Below are 18,963 nucleotides of genomic sequence, written 5' to 3'. Positions count from 1 at the left end.
TCTGGAAATTTTCCAGGCAGTCTCTTACCTACCGAAGTCGTCCTCCTCCTCTCCCCCTCCCTTCTTAAATCTTCCCAAGCAGATCCATATCATTAATATTTCAGTATCAGCTGTTCACAGGCATTGGCTACACTGCAGCACGCTTCATCAATAAGAGCCGGCGAAGGCTGTGAGGTTTGCCACACTGCCTTCATCCAGCGGAGGAGTAAGAGCAAAGGCAGAGACCGGCAGGGAAACCAGGAATCCGCCAAGGCTGGGGCTGCATCTTGCAGTTGTGGTCTTGAGGTGCTTTTTGCTGCTGTCCCTCACTCCGGTTGTCCAGGTGATACCCTAGCAATCGGCAAGAATGGATGTCTTTAAGAAAGGTTTCTCCATTGCTAAAGAAGGTGTGGTGGCTGCTGCAGAAAAGACCAAGCAGGGAGTGACAGAGGCTGCAGAGAAGACTAAAGAAGGGGTGATGTACGTAGGTAAGAGAGCTGTTTTCAATCTCCATTTGAGCATGAACTGCCGCGTAGACTGTCTCTGAGAAAGTCTGGGGAAATTATATTGTGGCTAAAGCTTGGGAGTTAATGGCAGGAGGTCTGGATAACATCCTCAGCTCTGTCACCGAGTGGCTGGGTAAGCCTGGGGTGCCACATCCTCCCCGTGCCTCAGTTTTCCCAACTGTGAATTAGACATAGAAATGGCCACTGCTTCAGAGGAGGCAGAACTAGTGCACGGTGAAGGAGCAGATGCCCAGGTGGAAGGTTTCTGTTCTGACTGTTCACTGAGTGTTCACAGGATGAGCCACTCGCTCTCCAAGCATCTGAGCACTGCTGGTCTCCGCCTCCCCTCCACGCTGCAGGAGACACGCTGAGGAGGTCCTCGAGAGGAGTCGGCAGCGTTAGTAAGTGGGGGTTGCAGGATGCATCTGTTTCCCCACTTACATACTGTTTTATCCTGAAATCTTTCCCTTATTCACCAACCTATTTCATCCCCAGTGCACACATTAATCTTGTTTTACGAGGGACACCCACATTAATTTTTGCCTGAAGGGTAGGATCTGATGTCCTGCTAGAGTCCTTGCTGACAGCTAATGTGCTGCTTCAGAACCCCCCCTGTCAAGGTCACCCTCAAACCTGCTCTCTCCACTGTCTAGCGCATGCAGTTATATGGCTGGGTGCTCAGATATTCCGGATAATATAAAAATCTATGAAGCCTTAGGTTCCCAAGACTGATCACCTCACTGCTGATTACTGCACCTCACGCAGCTTTTGATGTTTACTAGATGTGGGATGGAGGTTTTTTTTTTTTTTAATAGGGAAGTTTACATGCAGGCTCTTCCTGTTGTCTTGCTGCGACATCCACAGCTGTACGTAGCTACTACATTTAAAATAGTTCTGTTGACAATAGCTATGGATATATATTTGTACATTAGAAATTAAATACAAATTTTATGTGTAGCAGATCTGGTAATGTCTTCATCCTGAAATTTTAAATACTCAGCTATTGGCAGGCTGTAAATGAACCTATATAACAGTTCACATTTGAACTTGAACCTGACTCAGAAGAAAAAAAAAGGTGAACAGCATCCCTATAAACAGCTAAACGAACCACAGTAACTGAAACACCAGCCTGCGAAACGTCACAGCTGGGTGTCGGATTGCAGCATCACCGCTGCTCCGCCTGCTGCCTGATTTGAGTGGTGTCAGAAAGGGTCATTCCAAATTTTTATACTTAATTCCTCACATCTCTGTTCAGTCATGTCGTACATCTCCATATTGTGACCTGGTTTTCGTTTATACACAGCTGTAGGGTACGGAGTCTGCTCATGAAATTCTAAACCTTTTCAGTGAAGTTTTCTAAAAGACTTCTTAAAACCTCAGTCTCTGCATGAGGATCAAATAAGGATCAAGGTGAATATTAAGTGCTTTCTCCTTTTATTTTTTTGTTTTGGTTCGTTGGTATACTGCCAATTCCTACCCTGTCATGCGCTGGGTAGTGCTTTGCCTTGGGACTGATTCGGTTCTTGTTGCGCACTGCGGGATGCTCAGCCCTTTGGGGAAAACTCAGTCTTTCACAGGCAGGAAAAGTAAAGGCCAGATGCTGATTAGCTCAGAGAACTGACTTTTTAAATAAGCAGAGAAGGTGGAGGCCAGGTATATTGATTAAACCTAGAATGATTAGCATGTTGTTCATGCTGGCTTTTCTCACTCGGTGCCACATGAAGAGTTAATCACAGACCTGAATGGCTCCTTCCTTCACAGAGCCCTGTCCCAGCAGCTTGGTCTAGAGCGTTATGTGACACAACCCGAGTGTTTTGGATGCTAGGAGAAATTAATACTTGTATAAAAGCTTAAGGGTCTTTCCAGAACATCAGGAAAAGGGAGGAAAAAACCCAAAGACTAGGGTGGATGAAGGGGATCCCTGACTTTTTTTCAGGTTTGTGTTACCTCATCACTGACTGTCCAAGGAGGATTCCAGATGTCTGGGCACAACCACCACATCTGGCGAGTCACTTGCTGCTGCCCCAGGAGAAAACAAATAATTCTCGTTCAGAGGCACCTGCCTGGAGCAGACAGTGTCATCGGGCACTGTGGCCAGCTCGGCCCTCCTCTCCGAGCCACGCAGGTTCTGTGTCCACCACCCGTGCCAGAGCCCGAGGTGCCTCCCTCCTGTGCTAGCCCTGCAATGCGGTTCACAGCTGGGCTGGTCAGAGATGCTGCCGCCGCCGGGGAGTCGCGAGCGTGGGGTGCTCCTGCCCTGCGGCGTGGCTTGCTGACCGTGTAGGCAGAGAAGAGGGTGCACGACAAGAGAGTGACAAACCCTGTAGTGTGGGCCACCTTTGCACCTAGTGAAATCACAGTCAGCTCTCCAGATTGCAACAGCCTCTGGGCGTACGGAAGTGGCTGTGGGTTCTCGCACAGCTAATGTGTATCCAGCAGTTGATTCAATGGGCTGTCTTTTTTATTTGGTTTAAATAGGGGGATAAGTGATGCTGAAGTTTATTAAAGAAGTTAATGCAAAGCTGCGTCAGAGTATTGAGTATAAAGTTGTTAGTATTGTGTAACACTATAATTCAGGAAGCCTCAACAAAGAATGCACTTCTAGTTTTCCAGAAAGGCTTTCAGTCATGCGTGTCGCAGTAATCCCCAACACACCAAGCTCTACTTAAACAAAGTGACTCCAGCACGAACTCCTGCAGGACTTACAGCACATCATAATATCCTTTTCTACTACGACTCTTTTCCCGCTGCAAAGCGCTCCACCACCTCGGTCGCACCCTTGCGATACCAAAGCTCTTACAGATGACTCAGAGCATTCAGAAGAGGCAGGATGCGTGAACTTTTAATTCTGTGTACACAAGCCGCAGGCAAGGACTAATGAGCGAAATGAGATTGAGCATCAGGTGATCGCTTTCTGATTCCACAGATGCGGGTTGCTGGCAAGGGTATGCGCCCGAAGGTTGAGTTTCATGTGGTGCATAATGGATGCTGAGCCTGAGTCACTGGGTGCGGTCAGGAGACTGGCTTAGGAACATGAGGCAAGCTCTCCCCAAGCTGCCGCGGTGGCACTTCCCAGTGCCATTGCTTCGGCCGTGAAATGGATTCAGGTGTTTTTCTTTTAGCTGCATCCCTCGTTTCTGGAATTATTTGCCATCAGAAAATATGGCACCCACGCATTCCCCTCGCCCTGGAAAAGAATTGAGCCCAGACAGTCATCTTAAATCAAAAGTCTCTCAAAAAAATTATCAAAAGCACAGCTCTTGTCTCACTAAGCATGTTTACTGCAATGCTAAGATGCATGCAAGGCTAGTGCAGCAAAATTATCTACATTGCTTACCTAACAACTGCTCTTTGACCAAAAACCAGCAAACAAGGGCTAAGCTTGAACATCTGTGTCTGACGAGAGAAGATCTTGTATGTCACATCGCTATTGAGGCAGTCTGTTATTGGAGTGGCACCGACAGGGAAGCTGAAGCCACACAGCATGCGAATGGAACAGTGTGCAGATGGCCTGTGCAGGAGCTCCCCTTTGTCGCTGGAGACTTTGCATCTGCTCTGCTCACTGCTGCGCTTCTGTACGCGTTTGTGGATCGTGGGCATCGTTATCAAACCCAGTTTACAGCAGTGCACGCGTGTCGTGTGCACCACTGGGAACTGCAGTCTACAGCAGTAACAAGCATAAAGCACAAAGATTTCATCGCTTCTGTTTTAACAGAGTTCGGGAGGGTGGGGTGAAATGTTGAGGGCATATTGCAGTAGAATGGCTTTGTTCTGCCGCAGGCAACCATTACAGCCACCAAAATAAATCAACAATTGAGAATTACATTCAATATTACATTCAATAATACATAACATGTATCAGGCAGAACAGAGCTGGGCTGGATGGGTTGTTATCAGGGCACTGCACCCGTTTTGCTTTTCAGGCTGTTAATGAGAACGAGGTGTGGTTTGTAGCTGATTTCTCCCACCACACCCGTCGATGCTCCAGTAACCATGGCGTTAAAGACCTGCCTGGCTCTCTATTCCTATCGTTTTGACAGGTGGCCATAAAAATCCTTTTGTTGTATCAGTATGGGAAACTTGAAAAGAGCCTGTATAGATGCAGATGATTTACAAAATACAGTAAAGTGCGACCAGCGGAAAACTTTGGTACGTGTTTATTCAACTTCCAACAGAGATAAATGTGATCCTTTATCTTTGTAATGTGAAAGAATCATCTAGTTACCGTGGGGGCTGCCCATCTACCATGTGATTTAACACACGTGCTGCGGTATACAAATAGAATGGGTGTATAGCAGGTCGCTTCAAGCCTGGAGGAAAATGACAGAGATGAATTATTCCTTAAGGGTTTCTTGTGTTGCAAACTGAATGCCCTCAGATCCTGTTAGCTTTTCTGCCTGGAGAGCAGTGAGATAAATTACAATCTAAGCACACAAATGGTGTGCTTTCTTAATCTGAGATAATAACATCTGCATTCTGTGTATCGTTGCGAGCAGGCCCTTACAGCCTAGGCTGAGGAACCGAAATGGGAATCTAGTAAGCAGGTATGTAGTAGGTGGGTGGATGTTCTGTAAATTCAGGCTCAACTTTCTCCAGAGCCTTTATTAGAGGTATAGAAGGAAGCTTTAAATGACCACTGCAGCCAGGTATCCTGCTGAAAGGCAGGGGAGAGTCACGGATGGGACTCCCTGTCTTGAAGGACTGAAGTAGGTGAGATTTTACCTGGTGACTTACTATACATTCATTTTTACAATTAGCTTAACATTGATTTACCTCCGCTTGACTGTTCTTTTCACGTTGGGAATATTCCAGGGACAAATTTTCGTACTTCAGCATGGTATAATCAAGATTTTTCAGGTCTAGGCATGTCCAGACAATTTGTGGTTGGAGTTATCCAACTCCTGACACAAAGGTACTCATTGGCTTTACTGGGGAAGGAAGCTGGTCCCTTCTGCCGGCTCTACAAATGGCTCATGTCTTAGCAGGAGGTGCCAGCAGCACCACGGCTCCCCGCTGCACCTCGTAAGGGCAGAAAACCTCCCTTGTCCAGAAACCAGGGTTTCTTTGCCGCGTAGCACTGACGGACCGTGTGTTTCCTTTCACAGGTACCAAAACCAAGGAAGGTGTAGTGCAAAGTGTGACCACAGGTAAGAGCACAGCCCTGAGAGAGATGTGGAAATCTGTGAGGTGTTGCTGGACCTCTTGATAAGACCATTGCCGCTGCTGCCAAACAGGAGGTCTCTGGGGGACGCCACTGATCTGCGTGACCTTCCATTTGATGAATGGAGGGTGTTTGCCAGGAGTGAGGGTTCAGGCCTGGCATTTGCCGTGCACGTGGATGGGAGAAAGTGTTTAATCAGTACAGCAGGTCAAAAGAAAATCTAACAAATGTTACTTGGCAGACTCGGATGTTTCACAGCAATTTAGACATTGCACAATGTCAGGAGTGCTGCCCGGCATGCAGAGAGGATTTACTTAAGTCAGATCCTGTCCGGCCAAAACTAGTCTTTGGGAGACTCCCGTCAGGCAGTCACGGAGTCAGGGACCCTGAGGGATCCTTCGAGGTATCCCCAGCTCCAAGGCAGGGCAGCCATATGGACTGCCTTGAAGAGAGATGAAGGGAACCTTTCCCTCAAGAATTTCATGATTACTTTTTTCTACCCGAGTGTACTGAATCGAGCAGAAGGTCCCCAGAGACATGTCATATGCAATCTGCAGTGCAAAATACCTTATTTTCACAATTGTCCCTTAGTATCTTACAGTGAATTTGTCACTGTCCATTTGCCCACAAAGACTGACAGGCTGCAGTGCTGCTCTCCGAGCAGCGTTTTGAGTCAGACAAAACCCTTGCGTACATGGTCTAAATTCAGACATGATCTCATATAAAATAATCTGAATAAGGACTGTACCAGGGCCAATTTCTTTTCTTACCTTGCTGCTATTGTTTTATAGTTGTGGTGAATTTGGCAGCCTTTTGGCAGTGCTTAGCTTATTGACTTTCTGCTTTTGTTGAAATCACAGTTGCTGAGAAGACCAAAGAGCAGGCCAATATGGTGGGAGAAGCTGTAGTAGCCAGTGTGAACACAGTGGCAAACAAGACTGTAGAAGGAGCAGAGACAATTGCAGCCACTACAGGAGTTGTAAAAAAGGTATGTTTGTTTCTTTTGTGATGTGCAGGACAGAAGAGTCATCTCTGGATTACACTTACATTATCTGCAAACATTTATAATTGATGATTTTACCTATTCAATGAGAGGTTTTCAGCAATATCTGCTTTTATATAATGCTTAATATTGTTGTGTAATGCCTAAGATAACCACAGAATCATTTAGTTTGGAAGGGACCACTTGAGATCATCTAGCCCAACCCTCTTAGGGTCAATGAGAGCAGGCAGGTTGCCCAGGACCATGTCCCGTTTGGTTTTGAGCATATCCACAGATGGAGACTCCGCAATATCCCTGGGCAAGCTGTGCCAGTGGTTGACCACAAGTGTTGTCTTGTGTTCAGGTGGGAACATTTATCAATTTGTGCCCATTGCCCCTTGTCCCATCAGTGGGCACTGTTGGCGAAAGTCTGGGGCCCCGTTTTCTTACGAATGTAGAAAAGCATTTTTCCCAGGGACTTGAGCAGAAACACAGCCAGGCTGCAGTGAGCATCTGGCTGGATCCAGAGCTCCGGGATGTGCGGGATGTGATGGAGCGGGAGCTCAGCGCTTGCCCTCGCACCAGGCACCCTTAGCTCTGGCCTCAGCAGCGCCGTAGGCATCAGCAATTTGGGCAAAGCCCAGGCCCAGCAGAGAGCCTGCCCTCCTGCTCTGCTTTGTGCTGATTTTGACAACAACCAAGCACTTGTTGATAAAGGCCGTGTGACCCAAATTGCACACGGATTAAGCCAGATTCAGACAAGGCGTCTTCTGTCCTCCAGCCTAAATTGACTAACTGGGTTGCTTGAAGTGAGGGGATTAAGGGGCATGTGAAGGAGCAGAACAGCTCCCTGGATGAAGGCAAAGTTGATCATTAGAGAAGATGCTTTCACTAGGTGGTAACAAACAGCAACCTTTTGTACAGCATGAGGCTAATATTTGTCAGCTCTTTGGTAAGCCCAGCTGTGTTTCCCCTCTTCAGAGAGCTTCTCAATGGCGTTGAGAGTGACTTGAGCTAGATGAGTCACAACAAACCCAAACCTAGAATCAAAGCGAAGCGAGGCTGGCCAAAATCGTTCTAATTGTTCAAACAGTTGGCTGATGAATTTCCTGACCTGCACATAAACACGTTGTGATGTGACACAAAACTTCTACACACCATATAAATCCTGAGAGAATAGCCGAACAAAGGAGAACAGCAGCTACGAGTGACGCATAATGTCCTCCTGAAAGCATGTGAAAAGGGCGGCTACAGGAGCTCTGCTAAGCCCTTGGGATAGGATTAATCTCTATTCCGACAGTGGACAGCAGTTAGGCTGCAGGAGTGCAAACAGTGATTCTTAATTCTGTGGGGCCGGACAACCCCCTCCTACCTTTTGACTGACGGGGCACAGGGTGGTTGACCCAGGAGAGCTAGGAATTTGCTGACAGTAGGAATCTGTCTTGCATATACCAAACTGTTTCCCTTTCTGGCAAGGACTGAGCAGCAGCAACCCTCTTCCCCTTTCATCCAGTGAGAGCCCTCCCTCAAAGACTGATGAGCTACAACATACAGGTGGTAATTTCACAGCTCAAACCAGTTGACGTTATCTGTTTTCATCCCTGGGCAAATAGTCCCTTAGAAAACCAGCGATTCCTGCACTCTAGTAATGGTTCTGGGTTATGCAAGTGGCAGGCAATATACAAAAGCCGAATTTTCCAGAGGGTTAAAGCATTAAGCATCTGAACTGTCATTACAGAATCACAGAATGTTCGGGGTTGGAAGGGACCTCTGTGGGTCATCTAGTCCAGCCCCCTGCCGAAGCAGGGTCACCTACAGCAGGCTGCACAGGACCTTGTCCAGGCGGGTCTTGAATATCTCCAGAGAAGGAGACTCCACAACCTCCCTGGGCAGCCTGTTCCAGTGCTCCGTCACCCTCAGAGGGAAGAAGTTCTTCCTCATGTTCAGACAGAACTTCCTGTGCCTCAGTTTGTGCCCATTGCCCCTTGTCCTGTCACTGGGCACCACTGAAAAGAGTCTGGCCGCATCCTCCTGACACCCACCCTGGAGATATTTGTGAGCGTATATCAGGTCCCCTCTCAGCCTTCTCTTCTTCAGGCTGAACAAGCCCATCTCCCTCAGCCTCTCCTCGTAGGAGAGATTCTCCAGTCCCCTCATCATCCTCATAGCTCTCTGCTGGACTCTGTCTGGTAGCTCTTCATCTTTCTTGAAGTGGGGAGCCCAGAACTAGACAGAGTACTCCAGATGGGGCCTCACTAGGGCAGAGTAGAGAGGAAGGAGAACCTCCCTCGACCTGCTGGCCACACTCCTCCTAATGCACCCCAGAATCCCATTGGTCTTCTTGGCAGCCAGGGCACACTGCTGGCTCATGGTCAACGTGTCGTCCACCAGGACAGCCAGGTCCCTCTCCACAGAGCTGCTCTCCAGCAGGTCCGCCCCAAGCCTGTACTGATGCATGGGGTTGTTCCTCCCCAGGTGCAGGACCCTGCACTTGCCTTTGTTGAATTTCATCAGGTTCCTCTCTGCCCAGCTCTCCAGCCTGTCCAGGTCTCGCTGAACGGCAGCACAGCCTGCCGGTGTATTTACCACTCCTCCCAGTTTTAGAGTGCACCAGTGTCCACCTGCTTAGAGTTAAAATGGGGGTTAATCAAGAAATAAATGAGTGGTATGTGACCCATGCCAAAGGGCAGACTAAATGAGGGAGCTGCAAAACAGCTTTGGACACAGTGTTGTGGTGTCATGCCAAACAGCGGCGGTGGGCCGCAAAATGAAAACAGGAGCAGAAAAGCCAGGCAAAAGAACTCCCGGGAGAAAGAAATTCAGGAAAATTGTGAAATGTAAAATCCTGTGAAAAGGAGGGATTATCTACTCTAGCGTTTTACTTCAGCTTGAATTAGGAGTGCAGATCTTATAGTCATTCTCACTCACCATACCTCCGTTGCATCCGTGAGATAGCAGTGGATATTTTGGATAGCGATGACACGGAAGACGCAGCTCCGAGTGCATCCCAGCAGCTAATGGTTAATGGCCATGGGGCCAGCACTGCGCCGGAGGGAGGGCCCTGCCGGGAGTAGAGGGGTTGTGCTGGGCTCTGGGCACCAGCTGCCTGCTCTCCGGATCCGCTCCTATTGTGCTGCACGTTTTGCTAATGGAAATACAGCCCAAGGCTGCCAAGAGCAGCACCGGGCACTGTCATGCATTTGAGTTACGCTAAGAGTGATAAGGTATAGCAGTTCGATGTTTAAAAAAGAAATACCTGCTGCTAAAATCTTACAATCCTGAAATTATGCCCAAGCGTTCCAGCCCCTGAAGTTTGAGAGCTGTCACATCCGGTCCTGAGACTTGCTTATGCTCCATCCCATCCTCTTCCTTTCTAACTACGAAGAACAGTTGCTAATGTCTGATTTCTGCCTTCAGCTGTCTCTGGTGTTGTTCACTGTTGACTTTGTAGAGGGGTTACTCAAAGTGCCAGGGGATCTGTGTGAATGCCTGGTGAGCACTGAGCAGTGCTACAGGATGACTCGAACCTGGGGAGCCGAGTGACCTAGGAGGCACGTATGCCCCAGCTCAGCGTTCCCAGTGTTAATATCAATTATGGAGAGCTTGTTGACATTTAATCTGTGCGTTTGACAGCTGGGATCAGTGGCACAGGGAGTGGGGAACTCTAAGGATTCTGTAATCAGTTTTTCTCGGGGCGGCAGCTGCGGCGCGGCTGAGCTCTGCGCGTGGATCAGATGGCAGCTTTGGCCACGGGGAAGAATCCAGCCCCCTGCGGAACATGGCAGGCACCAAAGTGTGGACATGCGCAGGGCAGCTGGCAGCACACTGCTCCTTGCTGTCCTCGGTGGGAGCACTCGGAGCCAGGCAGAAGGAAATTGGGCTGAAGTAACTCTACACGTACGGAGGGGTGCCAAGCACCAGGCGAGAGCAACCTCGAGTAGCATTGGCATCACCTAGCAGGGCTTTGGCACTGGCCTGGCCAATGCTAATGAGTACAAGAAAGTATTGGCTGATTTCAAGGAGGTTTTAAGTATATAAGTATATAAGTTAAAAGACTACAAGCCCTCCACAATTTTTCTGATGTGCAAAGGAATGAGACCTATCAATAATGTGTTTTGCCTGTGGCTCTGCACCCATCCCAGTCCTTGGGGTGGGCATGAAGATATTTCAGTGAGATAACCACCCTCTAAACATCCCTGTCTTAGAAAAGGATTAATTCTTCGTCTGCATGACACAGCACAAAGTTTGCTGCATTGCAGACACCACGTGGCTGGGAACAAGCGCATGTGCATACACACGCACACTCTCTCTCACAAAATATCGCTCGGGACTGGAGGAATTTCCCCAGTAGCTGATGCTTCCCTACACCCTCCACCTAGATCTTCCCTTTAGATCTATTTGCCCTGTCAGTTTTTATATGGTGTAGTTGTCAGTTCATGGCTCTGTCACTTTGAATTGGGTTTGATCTTCTTTTTTTCTTTCACTCCATTAATTATTTGAGCAGTTGTCAATTATGTGCAACCGCTGGGCACGTTCATCAGATCACATCGTTTCTCTCTGCGCTTGATGTGGCACATGTGTGCCATACCCGTACTGCGGCTTATCGCTTTCATAACCACTGCACCTTTTGAATGCAAACAGTTGATGTTCATGGCCTTAATTCTGTTCACTTAAACACTGCGATGCCACCAATGCTAAGACAGTTGCACCGAAGGAATTAATTAGAAGCAGAAAGTAATGAGTGACCTCCCTGTTTCAGTTGGTGTGGGCAGGGCGAGTGCCCCTAGGAGGGAGCAACCAAGGGTGGGAGGAGCAGGGAAATCAACAGCTGAACTGCCTTACAAATAAGCAGAATACATAACCGAAACTCTTCCCCTTTGTGTTCAACCTTCATCCTTTGTATTTAGGCTTCACTGGATTTCACCGATGCAGTCATGCATCCCGGTGGTATCCTTCAGCGTCCCATGGAGCAGGGGAGACTGCAAAAGCAGCGTGGGGTGGGCTACTCTGCCTACAGGCGCTTTTTCTGTGCTTCCCTCTCAGTCTCATTAGTGCATCCAGGCATACGTGTTTCGCAGGCAGAATAGCTGAGTTAGTGGCACTGGTGAAGTCTACAAGAATCTGTGTGCGCTTCATGGCTAAGGGCTATGCCCCAGTAATCCTGTAGGATAATAATGTAAACATTATTAAATACATATTATTTGTATAAGCAGCCCCAGGAAACCCTGAGAGTCTGGCTGTGAGCAGGGTGAAAGCAAAGCTACCTCAAGAGTCCACCTGGATTTGCAGGGTAAGACAGGAATCCTGCGCAGCCGTCTGCCTGTCCTGTCGGGTCCACTCACTTCAATCACGGGTAGACCTCTTAGTCAGAGCCGTCAGTGTCACTCTGAGAACATTCAACCTGAAACCCATCCAGGACAGCCTTTCCGTAGGACCTGTCAGGTCGCCTGAGGGCTTACAAGGAGGTGGTCTGGGGATACTGCCGAGTAGCATTGCTTTTGCTCCAGCGCCCAAGGTCAAGAGCACTGCAGGAGGCTGAACGTTTCTCCACCTTATGCAATTGATGTCCCACTGTGGGCTGTTAAATTTGTAGCAGATTAGCTTGCCAGTGAACTTCTATGGTTTTACACCCTTAAAATAATAATAATAAAATAATAATATATTAAAAATAATAATAATTAAAAAAGAAATCTTGCTTGCCACTGAATTTGTTGGGGTTTTGAAGAGTAATGTTCCAGCATCCAACGTTTAGACTCTGCATGCTTTCTCTGTTAGGTAAGGAAGATAATCCTGATAAGGTTGTTTATCTTAGAATTTTAGGGGTTGGGAGAAAAGCCCACTGGCCTATAAGATAATATGGGTAAAAATATAAATTCCATTTCATGTTTAGACTCAGCCAGCGGAACATACAACACAGTCACTGAGCTGAAAAAGGGCGTTTTACAGAACTAAGAAACAGAGAAATATGAAGAATCAAATTGTGATTCATTTTTTTGCAAAATCTGTACTTTTAAAAACCGTTTTGAAGAAACATACTAAAATATCTGAAGCCTATAGTATGCGCTATTTAAGACCTCTTAACATTGTGCAGGAATATTTTTATAAATGACAGGTCCTAATTTGTTTTTTCATTAGTGATATCTGAACGTGTAACTTTGTTTCATAACCTTAGTGAAATATTGCATTTTATATATATAAATCTTCTATAGTATATATATTCTATATACAAATATATTTATATAAATTAAAAATATTTTAAAACTTGTGTAGTATTCCTGTAATGAATTCTAAGATCTTGTGTGTCACTTAACTGTTATGTTAAACTACTTCGGTTTTCTCTCTTCTCTAGCCAGAAAGATTCAACATCCCTCCCCCAAAAAATAGAAGAAAACAGCCCATTAAAAAAACTTATTTATTTATTTTAAATACTTTTTCTAAGACAATATGTAATTTCTGAAGGGGAGGGGGGGGAAATCTGCTTGCCGTTCAAGAGCAAGAGGAGCGTTAGTAATTACTTAATGGTTGCAACATGCCTTTCCCTTAGAACATTTTATCCCTTTTAATGAGGAGATGAACACTGAAAGGGATGGCAAAGTTCTTACCATCCTCCAGAGAAGCTTTCACCCTTGCTTTCTTGCCCAGCATCACGCTGTGAGTCAGTGTCACAGCTGGGCTTTGTACCCAGGAATTCCAGGCTCTTCATCCAAAGAGAAGACCCTTGCATCACACAGTCCTCCTCTGTGTGTTGTTTTCCTGACCAGCCACCGCAATCCCCAGCCAGCTAACGCCCAGCTGAAGAACACAGCCCTTCCTCGTTTCATGCTGTCTATTCTGGGCAGGGTGGGAAGCGCGTGAGAAAAAGGCTTGGAGGCGATGTCCCTAACACGGCCTGACACCTCTTCGTCCTGCGATTGTGCTGGTTCCTCCACCAGTTTAGAAACGCTCTCTAGAAACACTGTTGCTTCCCTTTCTGAAAATAGATGGATGAGTCACTTTTATCCTACTGGAGCAGAGTCTTGGCAGAGAGCACAATTTAAGGGATATAATAAACAGCAGAACAGCTGAACAGGGAATATTCCCCCCACCCATCGCTGTCGGACGCAGTGTCCTGAGGGATGGTCCTGAGGAAGGGATCCCCTTTTCCATGACTCTTTCTGCATCTACCAGACCTGAGCTCCCTGCCCTTGGGAAGAGTAGGTGGTCATGCCCTGTGGAAAGATGGGGTGCACTGCACTTGTCCTTGTGTTCCTATGAGCTTCCCCAGTTTCCCCAACCCAGCTCAGCCCCTTAGGCAGTCACCTTTTATTCACCTTCATCATTTCACACGGCAGCTGGTAATGCCACCTGCAACATACCTACGAAGAACCCGCTGTTGCAGCTATTGTCAGGGGCTTGCATTGCAGGTTTCTTCTCTTTCTGCCTAACAGTCCAAGAAAACCTGCTTGTAATGCTTCAGAACAGAATTTGAGGCTATTTCCCTGCTTTGACCTAATGTGCACTGTTGAGTTATAAGGTGTAGTCCTTTTTATATGGCCCTATATGCATGTAAAGTGTTTTAAAGCCACAGACTGGATCATGAAGCCGGATCAGCCTCCGTAAATTCAGAGTAGTGAGCTCTGTTTGCTGGCAACAGGAGATTGTACTTGTTTTGGAAGGGCTCCGTCAGAGCGGTGTCCTCTCCCCAGCAGCCTCGGGTCCCTGCTGCGCCGGGAACTGGGGATTGGGAACTGGTCTCCACGATGTGCACAATTTGATGTCATTAGGTTACTTGGGCTCACCTGACACAGATCAGGCTGACACTCGCAAGAATCATTTCAGCCAACAACACCAGGAAAATTAAGGGTGTGTTTCTTAGGAAGAAAAAAAAGAAAATCATACGAAAAGTATGGAGACACCCTCAGCTGTCTCTATAAACAAACTGATTGACTCTTGGCAGGGAGGTGAAGGGAATGCCTGGAACTGCGACGGACATCAGTACTGGGCTGCAGCTCGTATTTTGGCTGTTTTCTTTCTGTGGTGGATTGATCTCTTACGGTAGCTTGCATGGAGAGCGGGAAGCCTACAGGGCAGGACAACCATCTCCTGGCTCCTCTTCCTGCCAAAAATGGGTCTGAAGTCCGATTTCCAGCTTACGTTTTCATGGGATCTACCTTATATCTACAGAACTGCAAAATGTGTCTATTTTTCTCCTGTTTGTTTCACATCACCTCTTCTTCCCTGATCCAGTCCCAAAAGAAGCAGGGTGTGCTCCTACGCATGAGAGCAGTTGTGGCTGGAGAGGAAAATAAGGACACGAGTGAAAATAAAGAGTAGAGTCCCCCAAAACACACAGAGCATAAAGTTCTGTTTACAGTAGGTTTGACAGGGACATGTGCTTTGCACTGCATCAACTGCAGCACCAGGGAAAGTGGTGGCCTCTTGTTTGCAAAACATCGACATTCAAATGATCTGTCTCCCTTCCATGCAAAATTGACTTTCCTTTTACGTAATGCGTGTGTCTCAGGTTCCTTCTGTGGTGGCCTTGGCTTCGTGCGGGAAAAGAGAGTAGAAATTCAGGGATACTGCTGGGCACGCTTGCTCGAAGGGAACAGAGAAGCTCTGTAATTTTAGTGGAGTTTCCTGGTGGCTTGGGGCTGGACTATAGAGGTCCTGCTATTCCTGCTTCCCCCTGCTCTTGCTGACTGGTTCCACAAAGGTGCATTTCTGCTTTGTGTCCATCCTCTGCGCACATACAGATTTGTCTTCTCTTCCCCTGTGGCCAAATCACATTTAAAGTAATTGCCTGGTAGTAGAATCTTTTCTCCTCTGCTTTGAGTAGGAAGGCAGCTGAAAGACGCGAGCAAGCAGCTCGAAGAACCTCAAGTGCTTATGAAAATGCTTGGACTTCAAATGCAAAGAAAAGCTTATTCTTTGATAATGACATTTTATCTGGTGCACGACATTAATGCCACCACACTACTGGTGTATCTGAAATTAGTATTAGTCTATGCAACGAGACCTCAGGGGTGAGTAAGATAACGTGGGGAAAGTAATCTAGTGTGAGAATTGATCTGTCTTACTCTAGGCAAATTTATTTGTGCCTCCCAGTTTTCTTCACACTGAAGGCGTAAAAACTCTGTGACAGGAAAGAAAGCTTCAGAAAAAGAACTGATGTTTTGTATGAAAAATACCCTAAGTCAGGCTGTAAGAAATGGAATTGCTTTTTCACAGACATCTGCTCTAACAAGCTGTACAAAAGAAGGATTTGGGGCAATATTTGCCATCTGTTAAGCAGGGTATTTTATTTGTGTGTGTAATGCTCAAACCCATTGCGCGCGGTGTGCTCAGATAGCCTGCCTAAGATTAGGGCGATGACCCTGCGCGTGCTGGTGGCGACAAACGTCTCGCTTGTGACTTGGCAGGAGGACCTGGCAGCGCCGCAGCCGCCTGAGCAGCCGGGGCCGGTGGGAGAGGGGGCCCCAGCCACCAGCACGGACAGCGGCGGAGAGGTAAGGTGAAGCCATGGACCCAACTCCCTCGCAGTCCCCGGGCTCTCGGGGGCTCTTTCTGGCTGACTGGTTTTCCCCGGGACAGTCTCCCCTTTGCTCTCTGTGATCGTCGACCTGCTGCACATGGAGCCCATCGGGATTCCCATTTTTCAGGAGTTATTTGACGAAACCTGAGCTCATGGGTGCTCACTTTCGCCACTTCCTTTTTCAGGTTCAAGAATTTGCCGCGAGCGACAGATCAGACAGACTAAACTGCTGCTTGATTCGGGCGTGTAAACGCACGTGTGCTAGTTAATGTTATCCTGTGGGTTTGTCATCACGTGGAATAGCTTTTACCTGGTTGCAGCCATGCTTTAGAAGACCTTTAGCTGACAAGTTAGTTTTTTCTCTATAGATTTTTAGATAACAAGCTAGATTTTTCTGTAGATTTTTCTATATTTAAGTTAGTTCTTTTAATTGTTTGATCTAGTCTTCTGGCAATGTCCTTCTGAAGCCCTGGATCAAACATCTGTTTCTGGGAGGATGACCTTTTATTGCCCAACATGAAATTTCCTTTACGATTCCGGTGCTAAGTTCTTTGGCTGCCCACCCTGCAAGGCCCGCAGTGCTGCGTGCACCCCTACTCTACGGTTTCCAGCATCTCTGAAGTTCAGACTGTTGTCACCATGCCTGAAGCTCTCAAAAGTCTCGGCTTGCACCTACCAGCCAGCCGTGGCCCCTCTGGTGCCAGTCCCAGCACTTCTGCGTCCCTAAAACGAGCCCCGCTAATCCGACTGACTTCATGGCTGCCCAAGTGCCGATGTCCAGCTGCGCGTCAGGGCGGGAGGCAGAGCCGGCAGCAGAAGGCAGGACCCTCCTGCCGCTGCCAGCCCAGCCCCGCGTTAGCTCGACCTCAGCCACGTGCGACATCACACCCTCGTTTTCCCCCGGAGGTCTGAGTTACAGCGAGAGCACTTCTGATTTCCCAGAAGGAAGGGATAATTCCTTTGTTTTCTGCACCACATAAAGTCGTTGTTACATAGTTTTTAATGGGTTTTTATGTGTGGACTAGCAGCATTGATTTTTCTCCTAATTTTACTTATATCTGTCTACCACTGGAAATACTTAACTGTTTTCCTGTCTGTCTTCCCTCACAGGGTGAAAATGAAGGCAATTGATCAACTTTGGGACTTCTAGCTCCAAAGAGAACATTCCAAGAGCATACATGGAAATATTAGCTGGCACTGCAACAGGAAAATCCCTCTCTCCATAGACTAACTGCATTCAGCTCTGTAGTCTTTCACCTCCCTCATAAACCACTCACAAAATATATGTAAGCCAGACTCCTCTGATTGTAAGCAAAGCGCAGCCGGGTACCGGGGTGCGTGTCTCCCTCCCCAGCTCCCTCGTGGCTTCCCGACCCCCTCGCTTTGCGTGTTTTGGTCAGGCTCACTGACCCATGTCTCACGTCCATCTGCACTGGCACTTGGGATCTCTAGGTATTGTGCAATTTTTTTTTTTTAATTAATAAAAAAGTGTTTGAACAAGTTTTTTACTTGTTCGTTTTATTTGCATAGTTTAGACGCTGATGCTTCCAAACTGATGAACTCTTCCTGTGAAATTGTGGTATTGAAATACAAGAGTCTCAGGACTGTAAGGTCCTTAGATCATGATGTAAAAGATGCGGAATAATGAGAAATTGTATTTCTGAAGTCAATGGAGTAGGTAGGCCTGCTTTTTGTCGCTCCGGGCTGAAAAGTAGAGATTTAACTTTTAAAATAGTCCCCCATGTTTAAGAAAGAGTGTGTGTGGGAAACTGGAAAGAAGAAGGCTTTATAAAGGAACATGAAAGCCACGTCGAGCTCGGTTAGTATTCGTTCTTTGCTGCTTGTTCTGCTTACACCAGAGCTTGAAAACTCTATCCTGACATCTTCTGGGTATAACGAATGGCTAGCAGGTAATTAAGGAAACGTGATGGGCACTGACCTGTTAGGTCAGAGCTGCTGGCAGGGGCAGGCAGGATTCCTGTGAAACACGTGAGTCTGATAACGGGTGCCAAAGGAGATTTACTGATGCAACGCGATCACTGGGGCTGGTACCAGTTACAGCAGCCGGTCTGTCTGCAGATAAGCTGCTGAGTGAGAGCAGTGGAGACCTTCTGCGTTCACAAGCGTAGAGAAAGGGAAAATGTTGCTACAAGCTCATTGCTGCAAATAATGAAGAATGAGATTAAAGCACGACGAGAGGCAATGGCCTCAAGTTGCGTCAGGGGAGGTTCAGATTGGATATTGGGAAAAATTTCTTCACTGAAAGAGTGGTCAGGCATTGGAACAGGCTGCCCAGGGAGGTGGTGGAGTCCCCAACCCTGGAGGTGTTCAAAAAATGTGTAGATGTGGCACTTCGGGACATGGTTTAGCAGGCATGGTGGTGTTGGGCTGATGGTTGGACTTGATGATCTTAGAGGTCTTTTCCAGCCATAATGATTCTATGATTCACGTCAGTAAGTATGGCTCTAAAAATGGGGTCTTTTATTCACCTGCAGGCAGAGCACCTGCGGATCCACGAGAAGCCAGTACAAACTGTAGAGATTTAAGCTGCTTCAGAATCAGACCATTAACCTTTACTGAGCTGCATAATGATGATCACTACAGAAGGTATTACAGTACAGACTTGCTGTAGCGTGGAAGGATCTAGCAAGCATATCAGCCTCTCTCATGGGTTAACAGTACCCGTAAAGCATTGCCTTGCAGAGACCCCAGGCTTTCCATCCAGAGTGGATGTTTGATCTCGACAAGGAAAGGGAACAAAAGAGCCCTAGCAGAGATAACAGATCCCCTCAGAGGAAGCTATATCCGATATGTGCATACT

General features: G+C 47.3%; 1 protein-coding gene across 1 annotated transcript; it reads left to right on the top strand.

Annotated features, from left to right (window-relative positions):
• Positions 1-85: 85 nt before the first annotated feature.
• Positions 86-17,635, top strand: SNCG (synuclein gamma). The gene is made up of 5 exons (XM_075424167.1): positions 86-467; positions 5,591-5,632; positions 6,507-6,634; positions 16,030-16,116; positions 17,253-17,635. The coding sequence occupies exons 1-5, from the start codon at positions 347-349 to the stop codon at positions 17,271-17,273; spliced, it is 399 nt and encodes a 132-aa protein (XP_075280282.1). The 5' UTR covers positions 86-346; the 3' UTR covers positions 17,274-17,635.
• The last annotated feature ends 1,328 nt before the right edge of the window (positions 17,636-18,963 follow it).

The sequence above is a fragment of the Opisthocomus hoazin genome, chromosome 6 (genome assembly GCF_030867145.1).
Source record: "Opisthocomus hoazin isolate bOpiHoa1 chromosome 6, bOpiHoa1.hap1, whole genome shotgun sequence".
Classification (NCBI taxonomy): Eukaryota; Metazoa; Chordata; class Aves; order Opisthocomiformes; family Opisthocomidae; genus Opisthocomus; species Opisthocomus hoazin.
This window is presented reverse-complemented; position numbering and strand designations above follow the sequence as displayed.

What these genes read in the sequence shown, in the direction of transcription:
- SNCG (XM_075424167.1), top strand. Translation starts at nt 347, where the DNA reads ATGGATGTCTTTAAGAAAGGTTTCTCCATTGCTAAAGAAGGTGTGGTG. An exon ending in AGTGCAAAGTGTGACCACAG is followed by an intron (nt 5,633 to 6,506) that starts GTAAGAGCACAG and finishes TTGAAATCACAG; the next exon opens with TTGCTGAGAAGACCAAAGAG. An exon ending in GCACGGACAGCGGCGGAGAG is followed by an intron (nt 16,117 to 17,252) that starts GTAAGGTGAAGC and finishes CTTCCCTCACAG; the next exon opens with GGTGAAAATGAAGGCAATTG.